The sequence below is a fragment of the Triticum urartu genome, chromosome 3A (assembly GCF_056163025.1).
Source record: "Triticum urartu cultivar PI428250 chromosome 3A, HENAU_Tu73, whole genome shotgun sequence".
In the NCBI taxonomy this organism is placed as follows: Eukaryota; Viridiplantae; Streptophyta; class Magnoliopsida; order Poales; family Poaceae; genus Triticum; species Triticum urartu.
In genome coordinates this window covers 262,405,706-262,416,644 of record NC_141875.1, presented here as the reverse complement: position 1 = coordinate 262,416,644, position 10,939 = coordinate 262,405,706, and the positions used below count along the sequence as shown (strand labels likewise).

Sequence of the window (10,939 nt, the reverse complement as noted above, 5' to 3'; positions counted from 1 at the left end):
GCTCGTGCTTTGCCTCCTCTTCTCGCTCTCTTTTGCGAATAAGTTAGCCACCATACTTGCTAGTCGCTTGCTGCAGCTCCACATATATTTACCTTGCCTTACCTATAAGCTTAAATAGTCTTGATCGCGAGGGTGCGAGATTGCTGAGTCCCTGTGGCTCACAGATTACTATTACACCAGATGCAGGACCCGATGATTCCGCTCCAGTAGATGCGTATGAGCTCAAGTGGGAGTTCGACTAAGACTCTCAACGTTACTATGTTTCCTTCCCCGATGATCAGTAGTGGTGCCCAGTTGGGGGTGATTGGGACCGTTGTCGCATGTTGGGTTCTCTTTTATTTTGGCGCCGTAGTCGGGCCATGAGTGTTTGGATGATGTAATGTTATTTATGTACTTGATTGACGTGGCGAGTGTAAGCCAACTATGTTATCTCCCCTTTATGATTTATATTACATGGGATGTTGTGAAGATTGCCTAACTTGCGACATATGCCTTCAATGCAATTATGCCTCTAAGTCGTGCCTCGACACGTGGGAGATATAGTCGCATTGAGGGTGTTATAGGTAAATGAGGATGTCATCGATGACAACTACCACGAATTTGTCGAGGAAGTCCATGAATACTTTCTTCATCATATGCATGAAGAAAGCAGGGGCATTGGTGAGACCAAAGGACATCACTGTATATTCATAAAGGCCGTACCGAGTAGTGAATGCGGTCTTAGGAATATCTTCCTTTTTAATTTTGAGCTGATGATATCCGGTCGTAAATCGATCTTAGAGAATACCTTAGCCCCACTGAGTTGATCAAACAAATCATGAATCCTTGGAAGCGGATATTTATTTTTGATGGTGACCTCATCAGCTGGCGGTAATCCACGCACATGCGGAGGCTGCCATCCTTTTTGTCCACGAAAATAGCGGGTGATCCCCATGGTGAAGAGCTGGGACGAATATATCCTTTCTGGAGAAATTCATCAAGTTGTTTCTTTAGCTCCACTAATTCTGATGAGGGCATCTGGTAATACTTCCTGTATAGCGGTGCAACTCCGAGCACAAGCTCTATTGCAAATTCCAGCTCTCGATCTGGTGGCACGCCTGGCAGTTCTTCTGGAAATACATCAGGGTACTCGCTGACCATAGGAATTAATTCCAACTCAGCCATAGCAGTGAAAACCAATTCTTGTTTGGGTATATTCTTGCGAGCATAGAATTTGGTAGTTTGCCCATTTGGACTGGTCAAAGTGACTTCTCGTGTTGCGCAGTTTATGCAAACTTGATATTGGGTCAACCAATTCATATCCAATATAATATCCAACTTTTCAGACTCAATAATTATCAGAGTGGTTGGAAAGTAGACTCCGTTGATATTGATTTCCAGATCATGGCAGACCAGGTTGCTCTTGATTAGAGATCTCGGGGTTTGTACCAGCATATTTTTGCCAAAAAGTGTACAAGGAAATTTGTTTTGGGCAACAAAACTCCGAGAAATAAAAGAATGGGACGCCCAGAGTCAAATAAAATTACCGCAGGTATGTCATTTACAGAAAACATACCAATGACGACTTCGGGGTTCTCTTGTGCTTCATCGGCTGAGAGATGATGCACGTGCCCAGTAATGTTTTGCTGGGTCGGGCATGACTCTATAAAGTTGACTTGTGGCCTGAATGAGGCATTCGCCTTGTTGTTCTTGGGGCACCGTTTGGCATAATGTCCGTTCTACCCACAACTGAAGCAAGAATTATTGCACCGACGCTCCTCATGCATGGGGTTGGTCATGATATTCCTGACTTGAGTGGTGGTCTTGTTAACATTCTGTTGCTAATTTGGCTTGTTTTCCACCTGAGTCAGCTGCCAGGTACGAGCCTTTTGCACTGGTTTCCCATCCTTCTTTGGCTCAAACTTACGCTTGTTGTCATTGTTGGTAGGCCTATTATCTGATATAAGCTTGTGCTCTCGTTCAGCAATGAAAGCCTTGTTTACCAGAGATTGGAAATCTGGGAAATCAAACATACTGAGAGTGTACCGGAGTTGCGGATTTAAGCCTCCAAGAAATATGTCAATCTTTCTTTCTTCGGTGGCCACGTCATAAAGGGAGTAACGGGCCAGATGATTGAATTTTTGCAAATATTCCCCCACAGACTGATTTCCCTGGACGAGTGCGAGAAATTCATGCTGCTTAACCTTTATAACTCCAGAAGGGATATGATATTTGCGGAACTGATCCTTAAATTTTTCCCAGGAGATTTCTTCATCAGCAGGCCACATGGCTTTTGCACTTCCCCACCATATGGCAGCAGCGCCTTCAAGGTAATGAGTTGCAAATGGAACTTTATCATTTTCTTCAGTAAGAGCAATCTCAATATTTTTCTCAATGGTACGCAACCAATCGTCTACATCCAATGGGTCAACAGTCTGACTGAAACTGGGTGGCTTGGTCCTTTGAAAATCTGACGGCTTTGTGTAATGACCGTTCTGATTTCCATTCTGTCCAACCATAGCTTGCACACTTCTTAACAATTCAAGAAGATCATTGTTCCTTCTTTCCTCAAACATACGCAGAATTTGCTCGGTGGAGGGCGGATTTGACGGTGGAGGCGATGGCGGAACGTACGGCTCGGGCGAATGTCCTGCCTGTCATGCGGAACGACGAATAGGAGTTCCCTCACGAACGTTGCTACTGCTGCCTCCCTGCGTCATCCTATTGTGGATTTTCCCAAGACAACACAATCGAGATGAGAAACATCCAAGAATAAATTTGGGGAAAAGCCAGCGACAAATCCCGGAAGAAAACAAAAGAGCGAAGAAAATATGGCCAATAAAGTCCCAACATAATTAGACATAGACTCATACATGAAAGATAAACAACGTGATAGGTTCAACTACTCTCATACATGCAACGAAACATCATGACTCGTACGGCTACCTCCGTACATTATCCGGATGACTGCGAATACTCCGAGGTACTACTACTTTGCTGGTGCTGTGGTGTCCTTCCCTGAAGCGGACTCGGATCCTGAGCTGACGAGGTTAACGGAAACCTCTGGGTTAAAGGTAACACGACGACGCTGCCTCGAGGGCTCTCCCTCAGTGGCAGGGGTAGGATGAAGCATCGGGGCTACGGGAGTAGTGAGAAGTGAAACCCACTCGGCAGGAGTATTGAGAGGGTTCACCGTCGAGGTGCCCGAGCTACTCGGGGGAGTAACCGGTGAAGCAGGGGAACTAGAACTGGCTGGAATATAAGGAGTAAATCCCAGAGAAGATGGAGTAGTGGCAAATCTAGTAGTGACCAAAGCAGCGGCTAAAGTAGTATGGGCATGAGTCAGCTCTCGAGCCAGCTCGTGGATCATAAGATAGCTAGCAGTGACATAACGAGCAAGGTGGCTCGCAACACTATCAGACTCCGGATCAATGATCTGGAAAAGGACATGAGCATTGTCTTGCAGAGAAGGGTAGTAAAAGAAGCCTAGGTGGTTTTGCATTCGGACCTTGTTGTAGGGAAGCTCGACAAGGACCTCGAATGCAGCAAACTGGACAGCCTGAGAAGCGGTAGAGGCGTAATCGGTCCGAGAAGTACGAGTGTAAGAGTCGGAATCGGAACTAGTGCACAGAGTAACCTCTGTGTGATACTCATACACGGAATCAGCTAGACGCTCCCGGTACACATGATAGACTGGATCGCCTCCGAGGGGGTACAGCCGACGCCACACGTTGCGAAGGAGGTGCGGTGACGTGTACGGCATCAGCTGCAACTGGCACGGATACGGCACCGGAGCCATCTACACTCACAACCATTAGCAGGTTAGCATAAAAATATAAATAAAGTGCATGCAATGCAACAACCAGCTATAATAGCTACCGGCACTCAACTTAAACTCGTATCTAACGTCCAGTTAACATGTCGTAGTCTAGCGTGGCTTACAGTCAGCGTGGCTCTGATACCAAGAGTTGTGGCACCCCGGCTCAGAGTGACCGGTTTACCCTGCATTGCCAGCCCAAAGACCATGTCTTCTGGCAACACACAACATCTTGGTACAGAAAAACAACCACTTTATTTATGTTAGCGGGTCTGAGTTTATATTACAACAAATATCGAGGCCGAGCAGCACGCACGGTGCGGCTGAACAATATGTACATTATTTCGTTGACATAAAGGGGCCTCGATCATAGAACTACGCGGTAGCGGAACAACGTCATAGCGGAAACTCCATAGCACAGGGACACCGATGTGGACACGATCTAGAATCGAGCAGCGCTCCTTTCCAACGCGACTTTCCTGAAATCTGGCATGACACGCCAGGTCAGTACATTGAATGTACTTGCAAGCTCACAACAGGCATAATCATAATGACAAACAATATCATGATATTTAACCAATTAATAATGCAATAATGTTCCAACATGTTGTGCTCATGCTCTTGGGATAGACGTCCCTCGGGACCGGCTTACCAACCGTGATCGTTCTCGGATCACAAACAAACCACCATCGTGGTCTTAACCGGAGTGACTCGTGATCCTTACGGCGATGACAACCAAACCACCATCGCATTCTTGACCAGAGTAACTCGTGATCCTTACGACGATCACAACCAAACCACCCATATTGGGTCTCGAACATCTCGATGGCCTTTCCGCCATCATCATCAGTGCAAAGTTCATAACTTAGTGTGCATGTTTATTAAACATTGACTCATGGTGGGACCTACTACGAGGTGTCCGTGACCGTGGACTCGGCTATCGATAGATTATACACTCTGTAGAGGTAGCACATTGTACCCACACCATGGAACACATGGCCTCCCACTCCCATTCGGGTGGACCAACGACATTCTGACAAAACCCTTCCATTGCCATGACACTCTCCCGGCCACTCCGACCCAATCCCCAACGGGCTAGTCCTGGGTGGCCCCGTGTCTACCAAAGACACAACGCCCACTGTCGTGGCCAAAATGATCCCAGTCGGGGACCCGGTACCATAATCTCAACAACGGGCACACAAGGTTATGCCTACTTACCGGGCCAGGGTAAGCATGCCCATAACCTTCCCTAGTTGGAGGCACTGACTAGAGGCATGTCAATGGACCGAATCAAGGCCTTCCCACAAAGGCAAATGTGGTTGCACTTGGAAAATCTCGATTCAGCAGCACCATGACCCAGTCAATGATATATTCAAGTTGAGTTATATTCAGGTTCAACATAAAATGAAGATGACCGGTGTCATAGCATGCCATGAAATGCAATACTACACATGCAACACATATTAATGAAAATGACTGATGTCAACCATATTCACACTAAGCATAAGCATCAACAACTTATATTACTTTCCTGGTCAGGGTAACTCTCACTTTAACAATATATTTTGCAGCAAGTATTATCATTTTCTCATGCAAGAAAATAACTTGTATTAACTTCTTATATGCATAGCAATGATTTTACAATCACCACAAGCAAATCATATTCTCTTTGCCAACCAAGTTAGGTTCAAACATTCTGCAACTCAAGTAAAATGGCTAAACAAGCACTTAACATGATATTTTCTAGCAAATTTAACTATTTTATTTCTGCAAGAAAATAACTTTAAGCAATTACTCATATGCATAACCAATCATTTTATTATTACCATAATTAGAGCTTAGCTTCTTTACCAACTAAGCTAGTTTCAAGCTTCTGTAAATCAAGCATAATGCTAACACACACTTAATAGAATATAAATAACATAATAGTTATTTAAATGCATGGATTAATCATTTCATTCAAGTAACAAAATCATCAATATTGAAATGGCACCATGAAAATGTTGATGTGGCTTGCCTTAGTGTAGATGAGGTTCACAAGCCTTCTAGTGATCCACAAGACAAGCCTCACCCTCTGAAAATAATTTTAAACACAAGAAGAAAATATCAAGAACTCTTCTGAAAATCACCAGAAATTCTATACAGCTTAGAAAAATCTCATTTTTGGTGAGCTGCTAGATTTGTTTGCAAAGAACATAATGCAAAAAGAATCAATTCATTTGGACTTATGGTTAAAGAGTTATAGCCGTTTGAAGCTCTCTGGAATTGAATTGAATTTGAATTTAGATAAACAGACTTGGGGGTGACGTCGAAGGTGTAAAGCCTTACGACGCCACCACTCGTACCGCTTCGCGCGAGTACAGAGTGGCTGACTAGCGGGCCCCGCTAGTCAGGTGAGAAGGAGGAGAGAAGGAAACAGAGGGGGTCGCGGCTTCGCCGGAGTTCTCGCCAGCGACAAGGGCTCCTTGGCCAAAACAAGAGGGAGGGATCGAGAGATGGGATGTAGGCGCACATGCCCGTACCCGTAGCGTAGCTAGGGCGGTCGGAGGCGTCGGAATCGACCTCACAAGCGGAGGCAGAGGGCGCTGGTCTTCGGAGATGAGGAAGACGGCGAGCAGGGGCAACTTCAGGGGCTCCAGGGGGACGAGATGGCTTCACTAGAGAGAGGTAGAGGCCCTGGAAGGATTGCTCTGGCCTGGGAGGGGCTGGAGCTACTACGGCAACCAAAGGGGATCGCCGGTGAGCTCAAGCTCGAGGACGGCGGCCCGCGGCCTGCCCAGCCGGGTTACGGTTTCCTACGCGCTTGTGGGGTGTGTGGGAGTGGTGGATGGTGCTCGAGGAGGCTGGGGGCGGCTCCATTTATAGGCGAGCGGAGAGGGGGGTTTCGGGCTCCACCGGTGGACACCTGTCCATGGCGCCCAGCGACGAGCGGCGTCAGTGAGAGGGGGAGAAGGCGACGCAGCTCACGCGGCGACTGTTGGCGAACGGGGACAAGCACAGGAACGAGGAGAAGGCAACGAGCACAGTGAGCACCGCACTGTTGGGTTGGCCGGACCGTGCCTGTGCTCGCTGCGGCGAGCTCCGGCGTCGGCGAGCGCCAGGGGGGAGTTAATGGTGTTGAGACGGGGATGGTGGCGAAGTTTGGCACGCTAAGGCGGGTGGGGAAGCGAGCACGCGATCAACAGAGGCTCGGGCGCGTCGCAGAGCGCGTCGACCACATGCCAACACACCTGGATGAACGCGGTCACCGCGTGAACTCTGACCTCATGACAACCAAAGCCCAAACTTCATTTCTGGCATGTTGTTCGTGGTAGTTTTGAATGTTACCACGCTTTTTTGGCTCCAGATGTAGTAGAGAAGATTTTACACGCCAGGTAAGTTTCTGGTCAGTAACTTTGAGATGTTACTGAGGTTAAATGGCTAGGAGTTGGGAGCTGTGCTTTGGAGGCTAGCCATCATCTACTAAGGTGCTGATGCAAAAGAAAATCCATGCACAAGGGAGCAAGTAAAATGGTAGTTGCTGTAGAAACCACCATTTCTGTCCAGAACAGAAAATATTTTCTGTAGCAAAAATATTCCAAAAAGTGATGAAATATTTTTGCTCAGGAAGGTGCCCTAGGGTTCAAAGAATATTTGGGAATTTTCTCAGATTTTCATGGGCAAGAAAAATGAGAGTTGCTTTGGAGCTCATTGAACTAGCTAGGGTTTTAGAGAAGAAAAATGAATATTTTTCATTTAAGAAAAATATTCCCAAGATGATTTTGAGATGGATCAGAAGTGGAATGATGATTAGAGAGGGGAATGATGCACTTGGGTGAAAGCCACGGGTACCCAAGTGTCTAAGTCCATATGAAAATATTAAAAAAAACCAACTTTCAAAATAAATCCAAATGAAAATAAGGCAAATAAGAGAGGGCAAAAATCAGGTTGTCACAATCATCAACCCACAACTCATCGGATTTCGGCACGCACACCGCAAAAGGAGTTACATCGAAGAGATCTCCAAGAAGATCGAGGAGAACTTTGTATTGAGATCCAAAGAGAGAGAATAAGCCATCTAGCTAATAACTATGTACCCGAAGGTGTGTGGTAAACTACTCACACATCATCAGAGAGGCTATGGTGTTGATGTAGAAGCCCTCCATGATCGAATCCCCCTCCGGCAGATCACCGGAACAGGCCCCATGATGGGATCTCACAGGTACAAAAGGTTGCGGTGGTGGAAAATGTGTTTCATTGCTCTCCCCGAAGGTTTCAGGGTATGAGAGTATATATAGGTGAAATAAGTAGGTCGGTTGAGCTGCGAGGGGCCCACGAGGGTGGGGGCGTGCCCACCCCCCTGAGGCGCGCCCTCCTACCTCGTGGCCGCCTCGCTGCTTCCGTGACATCCACTCCAAGTCTCCTGGATCACGTTTGTTCCAAAAAAAAGTTCCTCGCGAAGGTTTCATTCCGTTTGGATTCCGTTTGATATTCCTTTTCTATGAAACACTAAAGTAGGCAAAAAAACAGTAATTTGCACTGGACTTTCGGTTAAGAGGTTAGTCCCAAAAATAATATAAAAAGGTATATTAAAGCCCACTAAACATCCAAAACAGATAATATAATAGCATGGAACAATAAAAGATTATAGATACGTTGGAGTCGTATCAAGCATCCCCAAGCTTAATTCCTGCTCGTCCTCGAGTAGGTAAATGATAAAAACAGAATTTTTGATGTGGAATGCTTCCTAACATAATTTTCAATGTAATTCTCTTTATTGTGGCATGAATGTTCAGATCCATAAGATTCAAGATAAAAGTTTAATATTGACATAAAAATAATAATACTTCAAGCATACTAATAAAGCAATTATGTCTTCTCGAAATAACATGGCCAAAGAAAGTTATCCCTACAAAATCATATAGTCGGCTATGCTCTATCTTGACCACACAAAAATATTTAAATCATGCACAACCCTGATGACAAGCCAAGCAATTGTTTCATACTTTTGATGTTCTCAAACTTTTTCAATCTTCAAGCAATACATGAGCATGAGCCATGGATATAGAACTAGAGGTGGAATAGAATGGTGGTTGTGGAGAAGACAAAAAAGGAGAAGATAGTCTCACATCAATTAGACGTATCAACGGGCTTTGGAGATGCTCATCAATAGTTATCAATGTGAGTGAGTAGGGATTTCCATGCAACGGATGCACTAGAGCTATAAGTGTATGAAAGCTCAAAAAGAAACTAAGTGGGTGTGCATCCAACTTGCTTGCTCACGAAGACCTAGGGCATTTTGGGGAAGCCCATCATTGGAATATACAAGACAAGTTCTATAATGAAAAATTCCCACTAGTATATGAAAGTGACAAAATAGGAGACTCTCTATCATGAAGATCATGGTGCTACTTTGAAGCACAAGTGTGGTAAAAGGATAGTAGCATTGCCCCTTCTCTCTTTTTCTCTCATTTTTTTATTTGGGCCTTTTCTCCCCTTTTTTGGCCTCTTTTCTCTTTTTTTCGTCGGAGTCTCATCCCGACTTGTGGGGGAATCACAGTCTCCATCATACTTTCCTCACTGGGACAATGCTCTAATAATGGTGATCATCACACTTTTATTTACTTACAACTCAAGAATTACAACTCGACACTAGAACAAAAATATGACTCTATGTGAATGCCTCCGGCGGTGTACCAGGATATGCGATGAATCAAGAGTTACATGTGTGAAAGAATTATGAACGGTGGCTTTGCCACAAATACGATGTCCACTACATGATCATGCAAAGCAATATGACAATGATGAAGCGTTTCATAATAAACGGAATGGTGGAAAGTTACATGGCAATATATCTCAGAATGGCTACGGAAATGCCATAATAGGTAGGCATGGTGGCTGTTTTGAGGAGGATATGTGGTGGGTTTATGGTACCGGCAAAAGTTGCATGGTACTAGAGAGGCTAGCAATGGCGGAAGGGTGAGAGTGCGTATAATCCATGGACTCAACATTAGTCATAAAGAACTCACATACTTATTGCAAAAATCTATTAGTTATCAAAACAAAGTACTACGCACATTCTCCTAAGGGGATTGATTGGTAGGAAAAGACCATCACAAAGTATTTCTCAAATTCACAACTACTCAACTAGCATGACTCTAATATTACCATCTTCATATCTCAAAACAATCATCAAGTATCAAAATTCTCATAGTATTCAATGCACTTTATATGAATGTTTTTATTATACCCATCTTGGATGCCTATCATATTAGGACTAGTTTTATAGCCAAAGCAAATTACCATGCTGTTCTAAAAGACTTTCAAAATTATATAAGTGAAGCATGAGAGATCAATGATTTCTACAAAATAAATCCACCCTCGTGCTAAAAAAATGAGTGAAGCACTAGAGCAAAATTATCTAGCTCAAAAGATATAAGTGAAGAACATAGAGTATTCTAATAAATTCCGATTCATGTGTGCCTCTCCCAAAAGGTGTGTACAGCAAAGATGATTGTGGTAAACTAAAAAGCAAAGACTCAACTCATACAAGACGCTCCAAGCAAAACAACATATCATGTGGTGAATAAAAATATAGCCTCAAGTAAAGTTATCGATAGGCGAAGACTTAAGAGGGGATTCCTTCCGGGGCATCCCCAAGCTTAGGCTCTTGCCTCTACTTGTTCCAAAATCCATCAAATCTTTACCCAAAAACTTGAAAACTTCACAACAGAAAACTCAACAGAAAATCTCATGAGCTCCGTTAGTATAAGAAAACAAATCATCACTTAAGATACTGCAATGAACTCATTATTTGTTTATATTGGTGTTAAACCTACTGTAGTCCAACTTTGCTATGGTTCATACCCCTCGATACTAGCCATAGATTCATCAAAATAAGCAAACAACACACGGAAAACAGACTCTGTCAATAACAGAACAGTCTTTAGTAATCTGTAGGTTTCGAATACTTCTGTAACTCCAACAATCCTACCAAATTAGGGAGATCTAAATAATTTGTATATTGATCTACTGCAGTTGGAATCAGTATTTTATCGCTCTCTGGTTAAAAACAAAAATTATTCTCATGAGCGCATACTTTCTGTTTTTTCAGCAAGATCAAATAACAATCATCCAAGAAGATTCTAAAGGCTTTACTTGGCA

General features: G+C 44.1%; 1 protein-coding gene across 1 annotated transcript; it reads right to left on the bottom strand.

Annotated features, from left to right (window-relative positions):
- Positions 1-1,820: 1,820 nt before the first annotated feature.
- Positions 1,821-2,498, bottom strand: LOC147979395 (uncharacterized). Its single transcript, XM_087515186.1, has one exon. It carries the CDS (start codon positions 2,496-2,498, stop codon positions 1,821-1,823), a length of 678 nt encoding a protein of 225 aa, XP_087371312.1.
- Between the last annotated feature and the right edge of the window lie 8,441 nt (positions 2,499-10,939).